At 38.1% G+C, this 23,054-nt stretch overlaps 1 protein-coding gene and 1 long non-coding RNA gene across 7 annotated transcripts in view; one reads left to right on the top strand and one right to left on the bottom strand.

The window, feature by feature from the left end:
* Ca1 (carbonic anhydrase 1) overlaps nucleotides 1–23,054 on the bottom strand; it is a 102,180-nt gene that overhangs the window by 4,035 nt on the left and 75,091 nt on the right. For 2 of the 4 annotated variants that reach the window (XM_087621859.1, NM_001107660.1), the window contains 4 exon segments: nucleotides 6,291–6,351; nucleotides 5,672–5,869; nucleotides 3,265–3,383; nucleotides 525–620 (listed from right to left, as the gene is read on the bottom strand). In XM_087621859.1, the coding sequence (XP_087477985.1) occupies nucleotides 525–620; nucleotides 3,265–3,383; nucleotides 5,672–5,869; nucleotides 6,291–6,327 (450 nt within the window). In that variant the 5' untranslated portion in view covers nucleotides 6,328–6,351. 4 annotated transcript variants of the gene reach the window in all.
* The window catches only part of LOC147996148 (uncharacterized), a 42,726-nt gene continuing 38,286 nt past the window's right edge, over nucleotides 18,615–23,054 (top strand). The window contains exons 1-4 of one of the 3 annotated variants that reach the window (XR_015674322.1): nucleotides 19,933–20,101; nucleotides 20,215–20,311; nucleotides 20,424–20,529; nucleotides 21,425–21,485. This is a non-coding gene — a long non-coding RNA (uncharacterized LOC147996148). Of the gene's footprint in view, nucleotides 18,751–19,932; nucleotides 20,102–20,214; nucleotides 20,312–20,423; nucleotides 20,530–21,424; nucleotides 21,486–23,054 lie in introns of those variants that run through there. The other 2 variants (XR_015674323.1, XR_015674325.1) reach the window with 2 other exon arrangements.

The following is a 23,054-nucleotide window of genomic DNA, read 5'->3' as shown; positions in this document are numbered from 1 at the left end:
TAGAGATTGTGATTTATAAAATACTCTTTAGTTAAAATTTAAATTTTCAATTAACATCAATAACTGAAGAGAGGAACATGGGATTTTGTTCTGTTCCTAAAGCAGACATTTTTTTTGAGGTACATACCTTTATGGGATCTTGTACTCTGTAAATTTCTCTTCAGGTATAACAAACATAGTAAACTGAAAGCATGACTACATTTAATGGTGAAGGAGATGATGAAAACTATGTAAGACAAACTCTGAATGGATATCAAAACTGTGACTCGAAAGTACATCTTCACTTTTATCTGCTGTTAGTTATACCTAACTCATTTTGATCATATGCTAAATAAATGTTTGACAAAAGTCACCTCCAAATACTGTAATCCAAAAGGTCATGTCATCACCCAGTCTTACCCAGTCCGATGATGACTTTTATCATAGCATCTCTTCAATGATAACACAAATTCAAATGATACATTTCAGGACATTTACCATTTTAAAAATCAAGAGACAGAGGGGTGTACGCACTCATTACTCACCTTCATCAAAACCCCAATGATTGCCAGCCCATCAGCCTTCGAGATGGCTTCAGCAGCACTGGAGTACTTGGCTGAATTCCAGTGAACTAAGTGAAGCTAGAAGAGGGACATGTAAGTAATTGGTTACAAATACTGATGCAAAGGAAAAGATGCACCGTGAGTTACACGCAAATGTGTTATATTTGAAGATATGTCTTGGCACAGGTAGATAAAATTCACCTGGACCCTAAGGGTAACTAACTTTAGGATAAAAGGTGAAACCATTTTCTCTTACATGAGATAACTTTGTAAGAAGCTCTTTGCTTACAAACTTGGGCATATCCGTGTCCTTCCCAGGATCCTTTCAGTCAAATTCTGCTGAAACTCTTGGTGGAATTTTAGGCTTGTACATCAGTGTGTACCTGAGTATGTTCCTGATACTGTCTTGATATCTCCAAGGGAGTGTCTGACAGATCCCTGAAGAGTCACATGGCCAGAGAAAGGCTCAGCTTCTCATGCTACATGTGTTATTTTCTCCTCTTAGAAAGGTAACACCACACACCTAAGTGCTTAATCAAAAAGTACCACAGGTATTACAAATCTCGTAATTTACACATTTATCAGTCTCCATGCTCAGCAGAATATACCATCTCATTTGTTCATATCTTGGGGTTTTGTATTAGCTACTGACTTCCTGGAATTTCCTTCCTTTGCCTCTTCTGAACTCAAATTCCATGCCTCAAATAAATTGAATACCCCATATAAAGTGACTCTCATAACTGAAATCTATTCTTTTCATGCTATTTATCTGATCTCTTATTTCTCTCTACCCCTTTTCTTCCCTTCTTCTTTTCTCCCCCTTCTTTTAAAACCATTTTATTCTTCTACAAAATGTAGATTCTGACTCAGTTACTTTAAAAATAAATATTTAGTATATTATAAAGTCTCAATAAATAGTTGATGAATAAAATACAACAATTAGAGCACTCCTTTTGATAGAGAGCACTCTCCAGCCCTAATTAAAGTGGTGTTTCATTGAAAACTACTCTTCTCATCCGGTGACAATTCTATGTGAGCACCCACACTGCATTGAATCCCATGCTTTCCCCGCTGCAGAAGTGATGATACTGAGCACTTACAATGTAGGAGTTGGCCTAAATGCCTTGTAAGTATTCTCTCAGTAAGTGTACAAGGAGATTAATGCTATAGTACCCAATTGTATAAGTGAGAAGAATTATATAGCCAATAAATGGTTTAGCTTTGACTCCATGAAGGTCGAGGGAGGAGCCTGCACCTGTCACTCATTACCTGCCTACCTCTTGTACCTTCTGTATCACCCATGTGGGTGTTTGAGCTGAATAGTAAATAATACATTGAACTTTGTGACTAAATCTTTCTTGTCATTGGTTTAGTTTATGTTTTCATCAACTTAGTTGAGTGAATAAAGTCTCTGATTTGGATTCCATGAATACTCACAGGTATCCTTTCTAAAGCATAATATTTTAGGCTTCCATTCCATTTTAGTCCAACTTCAGTTTTGTAAAGGGGAAACTAGGACAGAGTTTTACTTCTGCAACACTGAAAGGCATTACCTAATCTTAAAAAATACCACAAAGCAAGTTATATCTGTATTTATTCCCCCAGCATCTAGTTTTATCACAATAAGCTGCAATATATTTTATAACCTGTTCTATGAAAAATCTCTCTTGTGTAGTTACTTCCATTGGTACTTCAGATACAAGCATAAATTATTAGTTGAAACATTTTTGATAAAAGTAAAAACAACAAAACTCACAGTGGTATATAATAAGCAGATATTATAATTGTTCATCAGAAAGTCTAGTTAAACAAATTCTGATATTCGAGTTCAAACAAATAATAATACTAAGAAGTTAATTTTAAAAGACATGGAATGAAATCTTCTTACTTGGAGAATGATGCTATATTGGTAAGTGGTAAAAAAAGCAAGCTTCAAAATCATATATTCATTTTATTAAATTAATGCTAACAAAGCCATCTTAACTATATGTAATCATAGTTATATACACACGTTATGCATTCATATAAATAAGTGAATATTTTATCATTTTTATCTCCACTAAAGGTGAAACTTTTTAGTTTTTCAAAATATATATACTTATATTACTCTCAACATATATATACATACTCTCTCTCTCCCTCTTTCTCCCTCTCTCTCTCTCTCCATATATATATATATATATATATATATATATATATATATATTTTCCTCCATTGCAATCGTTAAAGTCTAGCTCTGTGATTAAAATCCGCACGTTCTGCTATGTTACTCCAGTGTTCTTGTCTGTATATATACATGCTACTGGTAAATTTGGGAAGTTAAGTAAATAGAGCTTGTTGGCATGTCCAGTCAAGTCAGAGTCCTAAAAATGATAGAACAATCTTTGAAGCTGGGAAGATGTCAAAGATTTTCATAAACTCTCCTTTACAAGTTAAGATATTTCTTCTTTTTCGGAGCTGGGAAGTGAACCCAGGGCCTTGTGCTTGCTAGGCAAGCGCTCTACCACTGAGCTAAATCCCCAACCCCAAGATATTTCTTTCTATAGAAAAATATTCCTCCATTACAAAGTATGGTGTGCTGTGTTTGATTTAATGGATTTAGGCATCCATATAAAAACCAGTGTGGTCTCCCCTTTGAAGCATTCTGATAGTAGCTTCTGTAATACCAGAGATGTTCCACAGGCATTCTCATGAACTATATCTCATTATTATATCACACTACCTCTCCAGAATATTTGGCTCCATCCACGGTGTGTTCAGAGCCATGGTCGTTTGAGTTGCCCCAGTGAAAATGGAACTGGGTGAGCCGATAGCTATCAGCAAGAGGGCCACCTTTCAGCACTAGAAGGAAAGAGAGTTACTGTCAAACCTCTGGTTCATCTTTAATATAAACCAAAGCTGCATCGTATTGTGTGAGATGGAAGCAAGCACAAGTTGGTGCCAAAGTTATGTTTTCATTCTGTTTCCCCACTCCACATCCCTGCTGATGACACTCTTCTATATAGTGTCTTCCTGATTATGGCATAATAATACAGCTCATGATATATCCACAAATCCTAGGAAGGGAACCAAAAAGTTACCTATTTATGTAACCAAAATGACATGTTTCAAACGGAATAAGTTATATGATCAAAGGGCTTTTCTTGGATCTCTATTAATTTACAAGTTTATTCATTCATTAAATTGTACTGTGTGGATAGTAAGTATCAGAGTTTATAGCAATTTCTATTAATTAAATAAATAAACCTCATGGTTTATTATATAATGGTTTATTATATAATTAGTAAAGATATAACAACATAGCCTGAAAAAAATTTGTTGAGAACCTCTTGGCCAGGGTTGAAGTGATACTGCCTATCATGCAAGGCTACTTTAAAAAATTTTGGTCTGAATGACAGTCCAGCCTGGGGAGCCTGTCCATTCATACGATTGCATATGATAGCAATCCCAGCACTAGATCTAACTTAGTGTTAACGCTCCTAAGGTACCTGACATTTAAAATTAGAAACTTGTAGGAAAGCACTGCAAGAATTGCATTTTATCACTGGAACCCTTAGAGAATAAACGTTTAACAGCTTATTCAATAAATACTGATGGCCATGTGGCAAGGAACATGCCAGGCTCTAGGGTATGAGGGGAATCTGTGCATCACCTGTCTCACCATTGCACTCAACTACTCTCACTCTGCTTAGAATATATGCCCTTTTGGTTTCATGATCATAATGATTTGCTCACTATACTCTTTTGAAGAAATGTTACTTATTCAGATATATGAGCACAAAGTTTCTGGAATGGCTGGAATAGGTCAAATGGATTATTAATAAGGGTTAATAAGAATTAAGCTGGGAGCTCTGCAAGGAATCTTCCAAGAAGTCACAACTCCCCCCCCCAAGATATTACAATTATGAGATGCACAAGTGCATGTGCAAAATAATGGTATGCTGTGGAATTTCTGAAGCCCCTCCTGACTCTTATGCCTACTCTTGGGACTCTTTTCCTCCTATTTGGCTGCCTTGTCCAGCCTTGATATGAGGGCTTTTGCCATGTCTTATTATATCCAGTTTCATTGTTGTTTCTTAGACACCTGCTCTTTTCTAAAGGGAAATGAAGGGGAAGTAGATCTAGGGGAGAAGGGAGGTGGAGAGGATCTGGGAGGAGTAGAGGGAAGGAAAACTGGTCAGGATGTATTGTATAATAAATATATTTTCACTACATGAGCTTCTTAAATGGATGGAACTAGAAAATATCATCCTGAGTGAGGTAACCCAACCACAAAAGAAGACACATAGTATACACTCACTGATAAGTAGATATTAGTCCAAAAACTTGGAATACCTAAGAATAGATTCATAGATTATATGAAGCTCAAGAAAAAGGATGACCAAAATGTGGATGCTTCATTCCTTCTTAGAAGGGAGAACAAAATACTCACGGGAGGAAAGGCAGGGACAAAGAGTGGATCAGGGACTGAAGAAAAGGTCATCCAGAGACTGCTCCACCTGGGGATATGCAGCCACCAAACCCAGTTACTATTGCTGATGCCAAGAAGTCCTTGCTGACAGGAGCCAGATATGGGTGTCTCCTGAGAGGCTCTGCCAGAGCCCTATTGACACAAATGAAGATGACTGCGCCTAACTATTGGATTGAACAAGGGAACCCCCAATGGAGGAGTTAGAGAAAAGACTAAAGGAGCTGAGGGGGTTTGCAGCATTATAGGAAGAACAACAATATTAACCAACCAGACACCCTAGAGCTCCCAGGGACTAAACCACCAAACAATGAGTATACATGGAGGGATCCATGGTTCCAGCTACCTATGTAGCAGAGGATGACATTGTTAGCATTAACAGGAGGAAAAGCCCTTAGTCCTATAAAGGCTGGTTTCTCCAATGTAGGGTAATGCCAGGGCATTTAGGTTGGAGTGGGTGAGTGGGAGTGGGAACATCTTTATGGAAGCAGGGGGAGGTAGGAGGGGGTATGGGAGAGGGGGGAACGGGATAATATATGAAATGTAAATACATAAAATATCCAAGAAAAATAAAATTAAAGAAAGATTATATTTTCAATAAAAAATACATTCACTTAGTAGATTCTAAGGAATCACATATCATAATTGTCTTTGGGCTTACCTGACTGGTTGCTACTGTCATCAAAAACTACATGGAAAGAATGTCCCACATTAACAATTTCTTTGGCAGTTGCAGGATTGTAGGAGACGCTGACTGGTTTCAGAGAGGAATCATGTTTGGCTTCGCTGGTTTTAATATCAATAGGAGACTGGTTGTTTCCATTGGCAATGGGATATAGTTTGCTCCATTGGTCAGGACCTATGAGAACAAACATGTCCAAGCAACCACAATTTTACAGCATGCTTCATGTCAAGTATCAGGATTTCAACTAATTGCTGGCTTGTTATATTATGGTTTATTTAGGTTTCTTAAATGGCATTCAACACTTCTAAATGTATCTTTTGTTACTATGTTAATAGATGGTATATTTGACAATATCAACAATATAGGCCTAATTATGCTCTCTCTATACAATCATAGTTAGAAATAGTACATACATACCAAATACATTTTCATGTCCAAAGACCAACTACTAAAAATACATTCAAGAATATTAGAGTGATTAAAAAATGACTCTAGCCATTAACCTGTGACTATACAGTAATGTTAATTGATTAATACATTGTCTATTAGAGAAGAGAATAAACTATTTTGATGTATGTAAAAGAAGCACTCTTACCATTTTTGCTTTCATATCCCCAGTCTGCACTTGCCATATTCTCCTATTTAGTTTTTGATTCCTGTAAAGAGAAATGATATTTGGAATAACCAACTGCACTTGTTTCTGCAGCAGAGATCTTAAGTGACACCATGGGCTTTTATAGGAGCTTGTGTTCCTGTAATAGTTCACTGTTTCATCATCTCTGCTTATCAGAAAGTATGCATATAAAATAAAATGGTATTATAAAAATGTCTATTGGGGTAGGTCAGTTCAAATTGTTTTATTTCATTGTAATATAAAAATGAAATAACAAAATCATAGATGATATACTAGTCTTGTTCTCCTATGCTTGTGGAAGACACGAGTGAATATTGACTGAAGCTTATCAAATTTCCTAGAACAAAAGTACAAAACAATGTCAGCAACAATAATTTAATAATGAGATGAATCAGCACGGTTAGGGATTGAACTGAAAGAGTATCATGATGTTAATTTAGACTCAGGAAATAGAACCAGCAATTAATTATCTGTAAGATAATGTTATTCATAATGATAAATTTATAGATGACTTCCAAATGACATGCCAGTGTGAAGTTTTCTTCCAATGTAAACTCTTAGGACAATACTAGCTAGTCAGGTTAGAAATAGTTCTTTTATTTTGGAGAAATAATGAAATTCATAATTGGGGAAGATTATATTAAAATCAAAGTTGAATATGGTGGAATATTTTCCACCTAGAATAAAAATATCCTCTGTTATTCTCTGTAATTTATGCAGCACTTCCATATCACTTAATTTTACTGTCACACTTAAAAATCCTTTAAATTAAGAATAATCATTTCATAGCCAAGGCAAGTTGAAGGAATTCATCACAACTAGCAAGACATCAACAGATTGTGATCAAGAGTAACTAGTACTCTTTGCCTTCATTGCCATACTGCAGCATGAATACATTGTGAACTATTTCTTATTAATGGGAAAAGTTTAGCACTCTTGAAAGTTCTTGCTAATGTCAATTAGGCCATTCTCGAGGAAGAATTATATAATTCTGCATTGCTTTTCTAAAGATTGCAGGTCAGGATCTCAGCCTCTAGCTCTATTGCCTGCCTCACTACACTGTCGCATGTCACTCTGGGTGAAGTATGGATGCATCTTCTCTATTGCTGCCTCTACATCCATAATGCCCAGCAGCTCAGTCCAGTGTTCACTAAGGTGAAAACTCACCTTGCTCACTTACTCACACACACACCGTTGAGTGGTGAGAAGTTGCACAACACTTTCCAGGGAGGTAAAAGATGCTGACCAGGATGTGTCAGAATTGGGACAAGTCTTTCTTTTCAAAAGTCTCCAAACAATATTCTCTGGAAATGACACCAGAACCATAAGTTTCTCACATAGCAAGTGTCGTCCTTCCTTTCACTGCAGAGCTGACCTACTACAACCCATGAAGAAATATGGGTTAAGAGACATGCTTAACTAGGCCTGCCAGTTATGCTGTTGCTCCTTAATGGTGATGACTGTGTCCAGCCTCATAAGCAAAGTAGCCAGCAGCTCGTGAATATCTAGAACATGAAGTGGCCACAGTTCCCATCCTATAACACCAGGAGGTACAGCTTGCAAGGGAACTTATTTTCCTTTAAATTTTATTTTTTTAATCTGATGGACAATGCCATGTATTTCACATGCAGCATATTTTAGAGTACATGTGCTTTAGAAAACAGTTAAATTCAGTTAATGTTCACATTACCTAGAGTTGTTTTGTAACTTAATGTTCACTCTTCATTTTAAGAACACAATCTATCACCATTAGCCACAATTACCTTGCTCTAAGATTCCTATCTAGGTGTAATGAATATGTTTTCATCATCTCTTTAAACATTAAACTGAACTACTATATTAATCAATGATTTTGTAGAGTAACAGCATTCTTGCATTATTACATGCTGACTCAGTGTAGGAATGACTTAACATTTATATGGCGTGGTAATTCATTTAAAATTTTAGGGACAAAACTTTTGTGGCTCTACCTTCATGACCCTTTATTTTATTATGTACTCAGGGAATGATCAAGTATTTCTACAAGGAAAGAACCAAAGAAAGAGAGAGAAAGGGAATTGTAAAATTTAATGAGGGTTCAACCCTATCACTACTCCCACTTAACCTTTATCGTTATTTTCTTCTCATAAACTGACTCTCTCACTCTCATGTCCAAGTTAAAAGCAAGATATTTAACTTTTGATCCATTGGACTTTGATCCCTGGATCTCTTCCACCATGCTCACCAAGGGTTATACCATCTGCATTGCCTTTGCATTCTAAGAAAACATTCAAACTACACAGCCTTTGCTCTTCTAGACAATTTATTTCCTGAAACCATCAAAGGACACATAGAAGAAAGATTTTTGCTTTTCCTTATAAACTGTTTTGAAGGAAACCAAATGCTTCTGAATCTTGATTATAAATGAACTGGATTGATGGAACAAACTTGGACTCATTAGAAAGGCAAAGCAGAATTACATGAATAATTTTCCTGGAGAATTGCTTAATTGATAAGTAAGAACTTTTGGGCTGGAGAGATGCCTCAGAGATTATACTGCTCTTCCAGAAGTCCTGAGTTCAATTCTCAGCAACCACATAGTGACTGTGCTGGGATCTGATGCATTCTTCTGGTGTGCTTGAAGATAGCAACAGTGTACACACATATATAAAATAAATGAGTCTTTAAAAGGTAGTAAGAACTTTCAAGAGCACTACAATTTTCCCATTAGTAAGAACTACTTGACTACATATGCTGCAGGGTAACAGTGCAGGCTAAAAAGGAATACATTTTACTGAATGCTTTCAATGTTTTAGGGACTTTAAAATGATGATCTCATTCAATCTTTGCAGATGAGACCCTAGGCCTTAGACGATTATCAACTCTTGGTTTTATTTACTCTTTAGCGTTGAGGATTGACCTCTGAATGAATTTGTGGTGAGCTCTTTTATCAAGTTGCAATCTTCTGCTTTCTTTTTCTTCTCTTGCTTTTAATTTTCCTATAAGGCTCAATAAGTTACCCAGGATGTTTTGAACTGTGTAACCCAGTCAGGCCTTAAACTTGAGGCATTCTCCTTAGATACCTGAGTAGCTGGATTGATAGATCTGTGCCCTGAGGTCTGCCTCATTCAAGAAGCAGGGTAAGCATTGAATTAGTTTATGTTTATGCCCACAGTCCAGGTCTGTTTTGTCTTTTTGATTATGCAACAGCACCATCTTTACCAGATGCACCTACGATATTTACTTTAAACATTATTGAATGATTTTACTTTGTTAGGTTTATTAAAATAACTATTGAATTCAATCTTCACAGCAGAATTACCTAGAGTTAGTTTACACTAATTAACTTAAGGAAAACATGTTTTAAGAGCTGAAAACATTTTTTTAAAAAAGCAATATCTTTTAATGTTAGACAGATGCTAGACCTGTATATTAGATACTTTTAAATGATAATAAAGTGATTTTTAGAAGTTTTTAATTTTAATTTTGTAGTTCCATAGTTGAAAACCTTGGGCATTTATCATGATATTTTAAAAGTAAACCACAGAATGAACAGTTAATTAAGCTGTAATGAATGTTAAGTTTAAATTTGCAATTAAAAGCAGTTCCTTGGTATAGAAGGAAAAGGATGAAGACTATCAGGCCTAGGTGTGGCAGTTATATGCCAAATGCCATTATAAAGAAAACTGCACATTCAATAGGCCCTAAGTCCAGAAGACAATTGCTTTTCTAAAGAGTATAGAATTCAACAAGGTTGCATGACTTTATGGAGATTCAAATTGTACTAGATCATTATATGCTGCTATAATAAAATAATTTTTGAAACTTAAATTTCAAAATCAACAGTGTTTACCCAGGCTTGTGGTTCTGGAGGTTCCAGTCTAAGCCAGACTGTCTCATTGCATTTGATCTGATGAGACATGTTATGGTTAGAGTGTAAGGTAAACAAATATCTCACAGAAGAGCCAGGAAGCAAAGGAACAGAGTCCAGTGGTATCCCCCATCCTCTTCATGTTGTGCCTCTAGTGAATGGAGAGTGATCAAACCATAAGGATTTAACTACCTCTCAACAAGTGCCATGCTGAGTATCAAACTTGATACATGACTTTTGGGATGTTCAATATCCAAACTATCAAAAATGAGTTTTCCCAAAATGGGGCATACATTGACAAAATCAAGGGCTATCGACTTCACACTGCTTCCTAAATTTCCTGTCTTTCCATAAGTGGTATTTTTGGTATTGTTGTGACAAGATCAGCCCTATTTTGAGTGAAGAATCAAGCCAGAGAACATAGTAATACTTGCCAGAACATTTATGTATTAAATAGATAAAAATTTTAATAAATCAATTTAAATGGGTTATCTGAACTTTACACATACAACTTCCACTATGTGGGTCTTCCTGTGTATACATTGTAGGTGTGTTGCTAACCTTATTCTTCAAATGTCCATCTTTTGTCAGTTTGCTACTCTTGTGGACCTGCATCCCAGAGTCAGGGATTTTGTAGCTCAATGTCACCCTTTCACATTTGACTTCCAAATCTTTCACAGTGACTCTTCTTGCCCAGCCACTCCGTTATACCATTCTATCTTGTTTGTAGCATTTCTTGCACGAGAAATTACTTTGGCTACACTCTGAAATTAGCAGATTTACTTTACAATATCAGATTTTGAAGTAAGATTGGCTTCAGGTTAGTGATATTCAGCTCATATCTGAGCAAATGCTCCAAAAATTTGCAACACTCCAAAGCTGTACCTCCTTCTGCTTCTATGCCCTGTGGATTAAGGAGCCCAGTCTGCACCACATTTACATCTTCAGTGTTGGCAACAGTCTCCCCAAGAACACCTCTTCAAGAGCAGGGCCTTGATCAATTAGTTTTTTTTTAACCACTGTGTTCTCTCCCTTTACCATCTGGAAAATAATGGTACTCCATGTTGGTAGCAAAAACAACTGAATGGTCCTTTTAAACCTCAGATATTTTATTTTCATAAGCAGTGTGATGGGCAAGCTGCTCAGCAGGTTGTCTGATCTAACCCAAGGGCGTGTGTGGAGCGGATGTGTGAGCATGTGAATGAGCTTTGCTGGAGGTGAACTCCTGACCACATTTGGACTAAGGAGAAAGAAGCTTCTCCTCACACTCCTATTAATGGAAGGATGAGATGACCAACTGCCCCTGTCATTCATTTCTGGGAGTGTGAGAACTTTGATCCTCAGAAGTGTCAAATATTTTGACACTTTATGTGTCAACATTTAACTCCCCTATTATAGTTTGGATTTTTATTATATATATAAAACTTAAAAAATCTATTATTTTTAAGACTTCAATTGTTGTGATTAAAGACAATTTTTAGCACACATACACACATACTTATATCTTAGAACATAGTACATTTGAGGGTTAACTTTTAAAGTTAGGAGGGAATATTTAAAAATTAGTAGTCAGCTCAGTTCAACACAAAAAACCACTTTAATCGACAGCTTTTAATTACAAGAATGCATAGTATCTTGTAATTTGGGATTATGGAAACTTTCAATTTGAATATAGTTAGTTACTGTCATCACTTAAAGTAACCAGCAGGAAAGCCCTTCTGAGAATATGGATTTTTAAACATTTAAGGTAATAACCAGCAATTTCTCCTTTGTTGACTGGAACACTCTCACATTTATCCTTAAGGCTCTGAAGTAGCATTTGTATCTTAGATTCTATACCTAATTAAGGAATTAATGTACCCTCTAGCAAGGTGATACCATTAAACAATATTTTTCATAACAAAATAAAATATAAGCAATGCTTCATAAGACGTAAAATATATTTAAACCACTGAGGAATGCCTTGAAGAGAGTTTGATTTAAACTCCCAGGCAAGTAGACTATTACATAAAGCAAGAGAGTTGTAGTGATTTCATGTGGCCTCAAATCCAAACAATTGCACAACAGATCTGCTTACCACAGCTTAAACTAAACACCACAAGCTAATCTAAAAGGAGATAAGTTTTCAAGTGTAAATATCGAAGAAGGTGAAGGACATTTATATCAGTGATTTTGTCATAACATCTTTCATGTACCTCTTTGGGTTTTCTGTCTAATATCATCTTGAGATTAAAAGAAAAAGTTTTACTACCTTCCAATATCACTATTAGCTCCTAAACTCTTTTATCCAAGCTTAGTAGATTCTTAAAATGCATTTGCAACTAAATATGTTCTCCCTTACATCCTGTGTTTCTTAATGTATAATTTACAGAAGACCTGTCTTAGATTTACCTGATGGTGATTTTTAAAAAAAGGCTCATGTATAAGTCTTATTCTTCCTCACTTCTGCGGAATAACAGTAGCTGGAGTGAGTGTATACATATACTTATGTAGTTTAAATAAAATTTTCCTATATAGGCTGACAGTGCTCCCATGGACTACCTAACAAAAACCCCAACACCAGTTATTAGAAGCCCTCCTTTAAGTGGTTGATGGAGTGCTACGAGACTCTGAAAACATAGGCTATTGATGGTGCCCTTATTGTCCGTCAGAGGGAAAGATAAATCCCTATTGCTGAAGATGTCATGCACTTTAGGTATAGCCTCGGGCGCCCCTGCACTGGATCTGACCTGAAAGCCCCTCCCTAAGGAATATCATTTATGGTACCAGAAAGTTCTGGGCAAGCTTCCAAGAGAGGAACCCACCAGTGATGGTGCCTATAAACCACAGCAACAACTAACAGGGCATAAAAACTCTGAGGGTGAAGTAGTGGCACTCGTACCTCGTTGGTAACCAACAGTTCTCTAATTGGACTTAAAAGAGCCCTAGACAAAACTGCAGGTGGCTCAGGAATGTCGAGAGCTGGAGAAACTATCTCCCTCGGGGAAAAGCACACTAATCAGTTATTCAATACCAAACTAAACATACAATAACGTTATACAGATTGAGCAGGTTATGTTTCTATCACACACACACACACACACACACACACACACACACACACACAAACTGAAACAAAAGGAGGTCATGAGTTTGAAAGAGAGTAAGGGAAGAAGAATGCATGGCGGGGTTTGAGAGGAAAGGGAGGGGGAAATGACATAAGTATAATCTGAAAAGGTATTTTAAAGATGAATGAAATGTAACAAGCTACTGAAAGCTACTTTGAGTCACGATAGCCTTACTTGTATTACCTTACTTGTAATATTTAAGTATTCTGAGTGGTGAAAGAACTGTTATTAATATTTTAATTCCAAAATGAATAATTTCAAAGATGAGGGGCTTGCTCTACTTGTCCAAAGTCGGTTATACACCTAAGAATTAGTACTTCATCTTCAAGCCATGACAAGAATTCTTTTCACTACCATGAGTTTCTGACAAAGTTACCTAACAATAGCCTTTCTCCAAATGCATTTCTTTTACTATCACCAAAGAGTTAATTTGAACAAGGTGTCAGTACCTCAGAATTGTTTCTGTAAACTCCTGTAAATTCACAGAGTTAATACAGACCCTCTTGTCTCTTGGTGCTTAGTGTCTTTCGTGATGCTGTCTGTGAATATGGGCCACCCCATCCCCTACAGGAGCATACACCATGAGTCTTAACACTCCCAGTGTAACCAATGAGCTGAGCTATTGCCTACTTTGGTACCCAGCTTCTCTTGGTGCTCACAGGTCCTATTCTTTTATGCAGAAAGCCAGCAACTCATGCTTTACTTCACCAGATCTCAGTGTAGTTAGTAAGGACATTTTCCTACAATTACACAAACATTTTCTGTATTTTTTTTCAGGTCTAGGAGGAAATGACAGATATGTTTCCTTCTCTTTTTAGACAGGAAGAGAAAACATTACATTTATATTTGAGTCACTGAAAAGGTGTCAGAAAGGGTTTCTGTTCTCATAGCTGAGGGCAAAGTAAGCAAGGTTTAAGTGGATGTCCTTTCAGACCCTGTCTTTCTCAGGTAAACGTTTACTCAAAAGAATTAATTTAGTTAAAAATGGGAAGGTCCAGGGACAGGCCCAAAGTGGGATCCAGCTCAAGGGGAGGCCCAAAGACCTGTCACCATTACTGAAGCTATGGGGCATTCAAAAAGAGGAACCTACCATGACTACTTCCCCCAAAACCCAACAAGCAGCTGAAAGAGTCAGATGCAGATATGTGCACCCAACCAAAGAGCAGAAGCTGCTGACCCCTCTGGGTGAATGAGAGAAAAACTGGCGGAAGCTAAGGAGGAGGGCAACACTGTAGGAGGACCACCAATTCAATTAACCTGGACGCCTGAGATCTCTTAGACATTGGATCACCAACCAGGCAGCATACACCAGCTGAGATGAGGCCTCTAACACATATACAGCAGAGAACTCCTGGGTCTGAGTTCACTCAAGGAAGATGCACCTAATGCTCAAGAGACTAGAGGCCCCAGAAAGTATAGGGGTCTGGTGGGGTGGGTGGGGATATCCTTGTGGAGACAGGGGGATGGAGGTTGTGGGGAGGAGGTATGAGATGTGGAAACCAGGGGCGGGTGGTGGACCAGGAGGGGAATAAAATCTGAAGTGTAAAAATAAATAAATAAATAAATAAATAATAAATAAATAAATAGGCATCTCTTGTTTTGAACTCCCCGTTTTTCTTTCTAAATTTTTTTGCAAGCTGCTCCAGGCAAAGGAGTGGCTCCTACGTATATGGAGTATACACTGAACTCCAAGACAAACTTAAATAGTGGCTTAGGTGAATGAAAGCATTTTAAGTTTTCTTATATGTGTGAATCCTCTAGACAGAAAGCAGGACACATTTCTTTCTATGATTTCCATGGTTATTGCTGTTTTAAAATGGAATCACATGATCTGATTTGACCATGCCAGCAAGAGCTCTCAACCGTGACTTGGACAGACTGGGTTTCTGAACTTCAGGGTTCCGGGAAAGGTATCAAAGAGCAGGATCCCTGCTGTATGCCCTGGGGACAGTATCTGGCCTATTCCAGTGTTCCTTAATGTGCCGTGCTTTGATATTGCGGTAATATCATTAAGACTGTTCCCAAGTTTGCCTTTAATGAGTTGGTAAACTTCCACAGAGCTTTTGTGCAACCTCCCAAGGATTACAGACCCATGGTTTGGGACTGGCCAGTGCCTTCACTTTCTATCATCACCCAGGAGGTGCTGGAACCAATCGGGTGCGAAAGGACTACAGGAAAAACACCTCTCCTGTTCATATCAATGATGTTTTTCAAACAACCATGGAACGTAAAAGAGTTCTAAAGGCTCCAGGGCTAAGAACCATGTTCCAGTTAGAGTGAACCTTATAACTATGGACCTCTTGGGACACAAATGGCTGGCCTTATATAGTTGGATGATTTGATCTGGGCAGATGAATTCCTGGCTATGTTTTTGATGCCTCCAGTTGGTTAATCCCCAGGGGAGCTGGATAGCCAGGGCTCACATGGACATTCTTACAATGAGGCCTTTTGTTGCTTCAGTGCTGGGCTCTGAGAATTCTCATAAATTCCTCTGCAGGATAAGATTTTACTATGTGGTTGCTCACACAGCTGGCACCAGCTGTTGCTGCTTATTATTTTATCTTAATTTCTGTTTTAAGAATTTTCTTTGTCATTCTCATTCAGTTGCTGACTGCTGGCCCTATCAGAAGGGGCCAGTGGTTTCTTCCAAGGCAGCAGAAACTAGTTATATGAAGCCACGTCTGGGTATAGGCTGACTGAAACGTTTATTTTGGCTAATTTTGTATTAGTGACTGCAAGATAATCACAACATTTCAAAACTCTGGATGATAGCTATAAAATGATGCAGACTACAAAAAAAATGGTTTTGAAAGAATCATTGTAACTTCAAAGCCAGAGTCAAACAACATACTTCTGCTGAAGTATTCCAGGGCTCAAAATGGAAATGTAGAGTAGCAAGGAAAAAAAGTGACTTACTGTTTAGCAGTAGCTAGACATTGAATTTGAAGGAAAGGGGAATAGAGTGTCTTTTATTAGATCAAATACTGACAGCAGCATTCTGGCATGATGGACGTGCCTTCTGCATGAGATGACTATGACATCTTCTCAAAGTACAGCCCTGGGGGCTAAGTGCCAATCATAATAGATGTGACCTTTCAGTACTGTGGCTACTGGCATGGCTCTGGCGTAATCCTAGATCATCCATTTTTCCATTTGGATGTCTCTGAGACGGACAGGGCAGGTGTGCAGCCCGAAGTAACTGATTTATAGTTAGCTTTCCGTCTCTTTCCTACTTGTCTCTTCCAAAGCAAGCTTGAAAATCCACTCTTTTCCCTGCTTCTGTGGAGAACTTGGAGGCAACACAGTGATGTTCCTGGTGTGTGTGTGTGATAAGCTGATGTAACTGAGCAGTTAGCAACATTGTTAAAATGCTACAAGATTAAACTGCAGCTTTTTCCTAGAAAAATGAGAACTGCAGTGTATAGACAAGCTATGTCCTCAGTGCTATACACAGTAGCATGACTGGGGGCAGGGGGAGTGCTGTCTCGAGCACTGACACTTTTATGTGTTAAAAATACCTATAGGTAGATTTTGTAATTCAGTAATATATTGTCACAGATACTACCAGGTCACCTATCTGCAGAGATGTACCTAAATCACTGAGCCCAATGCCTAGGACTGGCTGGAGAAAGCTTGTTCAGAGCTCAGTGACCTTCCCATAGCTTCATGGGGGTAAAAACTTGGGCCAGATATTATTGAATATGGAGAGGGAGAGAATCAGATTTGCTGTACTGCGTGTTGCAAGGAGGAAAAGTGCTTAAAACCTGTCCGGGGGCACACTTCAGATACAGACCTGTCTCCCTGGAAACTGGATTTAAGTTAGCTTGAGCACTGTTTTGACTTGGACCACCAGAGCTTTCTGGACCTTAGTCCTGGTTCTTCAGCCTTTGCTTGGTGTATGTCACAGGATTTACTGCTGTCTATCGCAGGATTCAAGCTCTCCACCTGCCCGTCTCCTGTTTGCTAGATCAATCCAGTTCTCAGGCTAGGAACTCTTTGTGATCTAGGACTTGTTGCCTACCATAGTTGAGTTCAGGCAGCCTAAGTGACAGTTTGGACTAGAGGCTGAGATTATGCCTAGGAAGAAAACTGTGCACAGGGATCCAAGCCACAGGGGAAAGAGAACAAGCCAACTTGTGCTAGGTACAGAGGGCATGTTGAGCTCTCCAGTGGTCAAAAACTCAGGGGAAAACATCTGCACAAAACAGAAGAGAAGGGAAAGTAAGTACATGTGCCATTAATCAGATGCTGGGCTTCCGATGTGGTGTTTTGTCTGGGCAGCATTTGAATCTTCAGTTTCTCACACATGGTGAAAAATTACCCAGACACATTTGAATTTATGGCTTTAATTTTTAAATAAGCGCAATAGGTATATGGTTCTATATTTAAAAATATAAAATAAAGGGTTGTACAGGAAAAAGGAATAAAATAAAAACATTTTTTTCTGTCTTCTGTCACATAGAATCAAAACTCTGTCAGTATTACGTCATACTTTTTAGATCTTTTTAATGCACACAGATAGGGACAATGCATGTACTAAATATTATTTTCTGATGAATGCAAATAATGCTGTATCTTTCAGAATTTGACATTTCCTCATAGCTTTTTGTTTGTTTGCTGGGTTTCTAGAATTTGAACTGTGATAGTACGTTTTTCTATAAAATCCCACTTTATAGTTTATTTAGCCATTTATAGATTATTTAGCCATTTAGAGTCTCTCTAGATACTGTTCACTAAGTTGAAGCTAATAGCAAATTACACTGGCCTCTGAGAGGAAGTGAAATAGATTCTGGTGATGTAGATGGCTTAGAGAGGTGACTTTTGCTTCCTGCTCTCTCCCCAACATTTGCTTAGATTATACTAATGATGTAAACAGGGAGGTAAGAGTGTCATATGGGTTTTGTTCTGTAGGAAACAATATCCAGGGAAAGTGGTACAGAGAGCTCTTTCTCTTTCCAACGACCAAGCTGGATGGGAGCTTATCTTCTGCAGCCCCAATCCCCAGAACATTCCCTTGTAGTGGAGAGATCCATTCTAGTTTCCAAAAAAGGTGCTAAGATGGAAAGTTGTTGAGATAATCTTCTGTCCTTTGGAATTCTTTAAAAGCTTCTACTTCCTTCACCATGCACAGAGTAAATGAAAGCCGGTAGGAAGGGGTAGTTTTAAGTCCTTAAGAAAAGATCCAGTCTTGATGAGCAGAGATACTGGAGAAACCCTTCTGGAGACAACAAAGCAGAGAGTTTGTTTCCAGTCATTCTGATTCAGAGATTGAGAGAAGCAGGGAGCCAAGGGCACCACCAAGTCACCACGGAGTGGTACTCTAAAACTGCTTCTCTGAGTAACATGAAGAGTGGAAGTGGCTGCCCTGAGTAGACGGCACACAGTGAAGCATGGCACACCTATCCCCAGATTTGCAGCCCTGAACATACTGAAGATACATGTGAACACGGAGAACAACTACTGAGTAAGTCAATGGAAGAAAAACTTTAAAGGCTAGTTTGCAGATGACCGAACACATTTTATGTGACTACTCCTTTACGGAGGTTAAATTTCTTTACTTCAAAAAGATACACATGAGTCTGCAGAAATGGCTGCTGAGTTGAGAGCTCTTGCTGCTCCTTCAGGGGACCCAAATTCACTTTTCTGCACTCATGTCCCGTGCTTCCTAACTGCCTATAACCCCTGTTCCCGGGAATCTGATTCTCCCTCCTAGCCCCTAAGGGAGATGCATTCATGTCCACATACCCACTCACCACCAAACCCACATACATATAATTAAAACTAAACAAATCATGAAAAATACATAATCTGGGGTGGCGGGTTGGGTGAGGAGTAAAGACACTTGCTGCTGTACCCTATGACTCCACAAGGTAGAAGAGAAACTTGTCCTTTGACCTTCAGTTTTGTACACATACAAACACACACACACACACACACACACACACACACACACACACACAATAAGTGCAATTTTAAAACAAAAATTTAAAGTACACATTTCAATTTTAAGCAATAGTAAAATGTATTATTTTTTACGGTAGTTTGAAACTAAACATATAGTTTGAACCTAATCATTTTTTTATCCATGACAAATTGTGTTAAATTTCACTTTCTCTGTTTTGAAGAATCTAGAGTGTCTGCATGCTGTGGTTTCTAGGCTCTCTGTGGCACCCAGTGTTTCTAGCATTTGCCATTACAGTATGTGGACCGACTACAGTGACCCTCACTTCTAAGATTGGAAATGGCATACGTGACGTTACACTTTAGGACTGTAGTGCTGAGACTTGTTTCCATAAAAAGGGACATGTGCGTTTTTCATTACAATTGGAAACTTTCAGATTTAAACCACATTGAACTTTATCATACTTCACTAGAAAGAATAAATATTCAACTCTTCCAGAGTTAGTCCCCAGAATGTGTTGCCCTATGGAGAAGCTCCCCTTACACCCTAGTTGTGCAACTAGAAACAAACCTTTTCACCTGATTGGACCTAGACTTCTTTACTTGGGGGTATGGGTAATGGTGTATAAAGGGCCTGGTGAGCATTCCTTTGGATGCTGACCAACTAGTTTTTCTGGAGATGTTCAAGAACTGTGTAGACTCAGCCCTGTCTTTATGGCTATTGCCCTTTATTGTGCACTTAAAGGAGAGAACAAGAGCAGTTTGCTACATACAATGGCAACTTCGCTGAACAGCAAGTACTGAATGAGGCTGGCAACTGTAAGGGCAGAACAAACAGGCCATTCATAGACAAGAACCTGGAAGGAGGCAGGGCTGGTGGCTGGGACCTAGCAAAGGAGATGTTTCTCCTGCCTGTAAGTCCTTTTCTATAATACCACGTGGCTGACTCATTTTTGTCATTCATTTTAGGTCTAGGAACAGTCCTTCAGGAAAATATATTGACCCCTCTATTTCTCCTTTTTTTCAGTTATTAAGGAATAACCTATCACCTCATTTGGTTCCTCCTATCATCTTGTGATTGTGAAAATAATCTTGCTTTGTGCTTTTCTTCTCTGGAAAAGAAGGTCAGCTAAAGTCTTATCTATTTTATTCACTTATTTGGCTGGAAAATACACAGAAAGAGCCATAGAAAGAAGGGAGCAAGGAACATTTACACAATGAGGTATTGTCTTGCAGGGACCCCCTAGAATGCTGTTTCCTGGGATCCTGTATACTGACTACTTCTAATTTTGGCCCGGAGTTACCTAATGGGATATCAGCAAACTGTGCAAGTGCAGGTTTGGTAAGCACTTGCTTAGAACAAGTTGAGGCATGTGAGGAAACCTGGTTTAGTTTCAGCTTTTCTCAGTAATGAAGTATTTCTGGAAGACCAAGGACCAAGTGTCTTAGCTGTGTGAGTAAAACTCAGAACCTTCCTTTCCTTTTAGTACTTCTAACTAAATTTAGCTATAAGACTAAATTTAATTAGACTAAGTCCATTAAAAACAATGGAGTGAATCTCTTACCCCATAGAACTATGGCCAATAAAAGAATAAGACTTAAGACAATAAGGATTCAGGTGATGTACTATTGTAGTAAAACTAGAAAAAAGGTAAGGGAAAGAAAAGGGGGGAGTAATAAGTTCAAAGAAGAGAATAGGAGCCTTGTACATGCAAGGTCATTTCTTCTTATGAGCTATAAGAAATTATTAACAGATTTAAATGGAAAGTTATTAGGATCAAAAAAGTCAATTGGGAAGCTATTTCAGTCATCTATTGACACTGAACCAAGCAATATGGGAGAAGATCACAGCACCATGTGCCCAGATGAGGATCTTTTGGACTTCAGAGAAGCTCTTCTCTATTCCTTTTCTAGAAAAGTCTATCAGGAGTCCAAGCCCCCCATTAGAACTTTTAATGACTTCTGAGGTTTGAACTAATGTTTGTACATGTCAGGCAAGTGATTTACCACTGAGATACATCTACAGCATTTGAGTATTCATTTAGAAAGCTGATCAGATCACATACTTGGGAAATTATAAGGACAGGTAGAATAGCAAATCCCACCCAATGCAAGAGGAAGAGGCATATCCATCTTACCATGGGAAGAGACTGACTTGTCACCTAGTACCCTACATATAAACTCTGAATTTCATAGTCACACAGTCCAACAATTTGTATCATCCCTGTCCTTTTCAGATCAGGAAAATGAAGTCAAGATGATCAATGGAGCTGTGTTCAGGGATTCACAAAAGAAAAGGTAGTAAATTGATTTAGCCTGCCAATTTAGGGAACAGGGTAAGAACAATATAAGAGATTGGACAAATCTAGAATTAAAATATGTGAGAATATTGATGATCCAGAACAGACACGACATGAAAACCCATAGTAGAGTTTTAAAAAGTAACTTTGTGAAAGAAATGGATATTCCTGGAAAGTGCCCCTCACCTTAGCCACTTCTCCATATTCTACCTCAAGAAATGTGACCTTCTGTGACAATAATGACCAAATATACCTTTGAAGAATGACACCTCTTTAGTCTTTTTTCCATATATACCGTTTCTCAATCATACCTTACAGGAAAGATTCTTTTTTAAAACATTTTTTAGAATATGGCATTTTTATTGGATATTTTATGTATTACATGTCAAATGTTAACCCCTTTCCCAGTTTCCCCTCTAGAACCCCCATCTCCTATCCCCCCTTCCCTTCCTTCTATGAGGGTGCTCCCCCTTCCACCCACCCACTCCCACCTCCTCTACCTTGGCATTCCACTACAGTGGGGTATTGAGCCTTCACAGGACCAAGGGCTTCTCCTTCTATTGATGCCAGACAATGCCATCCTCTGCTACATATGCATTTGGAGCCAAGGGTCCCTCCATCTATATTTTTTGGTTGGCAGTTTAGTCCCTGGGAGTTCTGGCGGCAGGGGTGAGTGGAGTGGGATGTCTTGTTGGTTGATATTGTTGTTCCAGGAAAGAATCTTTAAAAAGTAAGTTTATTGTAGTTTATGGACCAACTCATGGAGAGATGTTTTAAGTATCAACCAGTGGTAGAGTGGAGAAATGTGTTATGGCATTGTTGTATTATGGAGTATAAACAGAATCACGTGCATCAACATAGAAAATCCACAGAATATAATTAGGTAAAGAAAGTTACCTGGGAAAAATGCATATTTTTATAGTTTCAAAACTGCTAGCAATAAACAAACAACATACAGGTCCTTTTTGTACAGAAGTTACAAAAACAACACAGTTGAGGAGAGTAACCACCAAGAACAGGCAACACTGACTACTACATATGATAAATGAAAAGAAAATGGAAGTTTCTTAGAGATTTTACCTTAGCCAAGAATAACACATTCTAGCTATGGTAGTTATTTGTGACAACTGACAGAAAGCCCACTTCAAAGATGAAGATTTCAAAAGGCTAACAGGAATGTCAGCAGAGGGAACATGTCCAGAGTTGTTTCTGAGCTCATGAACATTAAAGAATTTCTAGAACCATCAGGGTTAAGTACTGTGGGGGCAGGGTGTGAGGAGAATATGGTCTGCAGGTTGATTCTATGAATTAGTGACTTCATTTGGTAGACGAGGCCTAGGGAAATTCAAGTAACATTTAAAAATAAAACAACCTAGGTCAGCTAAGCAGTAAATAAACATGAGATTCTATGAGATGCCAATGATCATAGCAGGACCTTTCTTATTTTTCCTAGTGGAGATTTGTGAAAAATAAGATGCTGAGCCCCAGTTTAAAGAGAGAATGTCATGGAATGAGAAGAGAAGCCAAAAGGGAAGCTGGAGAAAGAGTCTGGCTTTATTAAAATTAT

This window comes from Rattus norvegicus, chromosome 2 (assembly GCF_021556685.1).
Source record: "Rattus norvegicus strain SHRSP/BbbUtx chromosome 2, alternate assembly SHRSP_T2T, whole genome shotgun sequence".
NCBI classification, from domain to species: Eukaryota; Metazoa; Chordata; class Mammalia; order Rodentia; family Muridae; genus Rattus; species Rattus norvegicus.
This window is presented reverse-complemented; position numbering and strand designations above follow the sequence as displayed.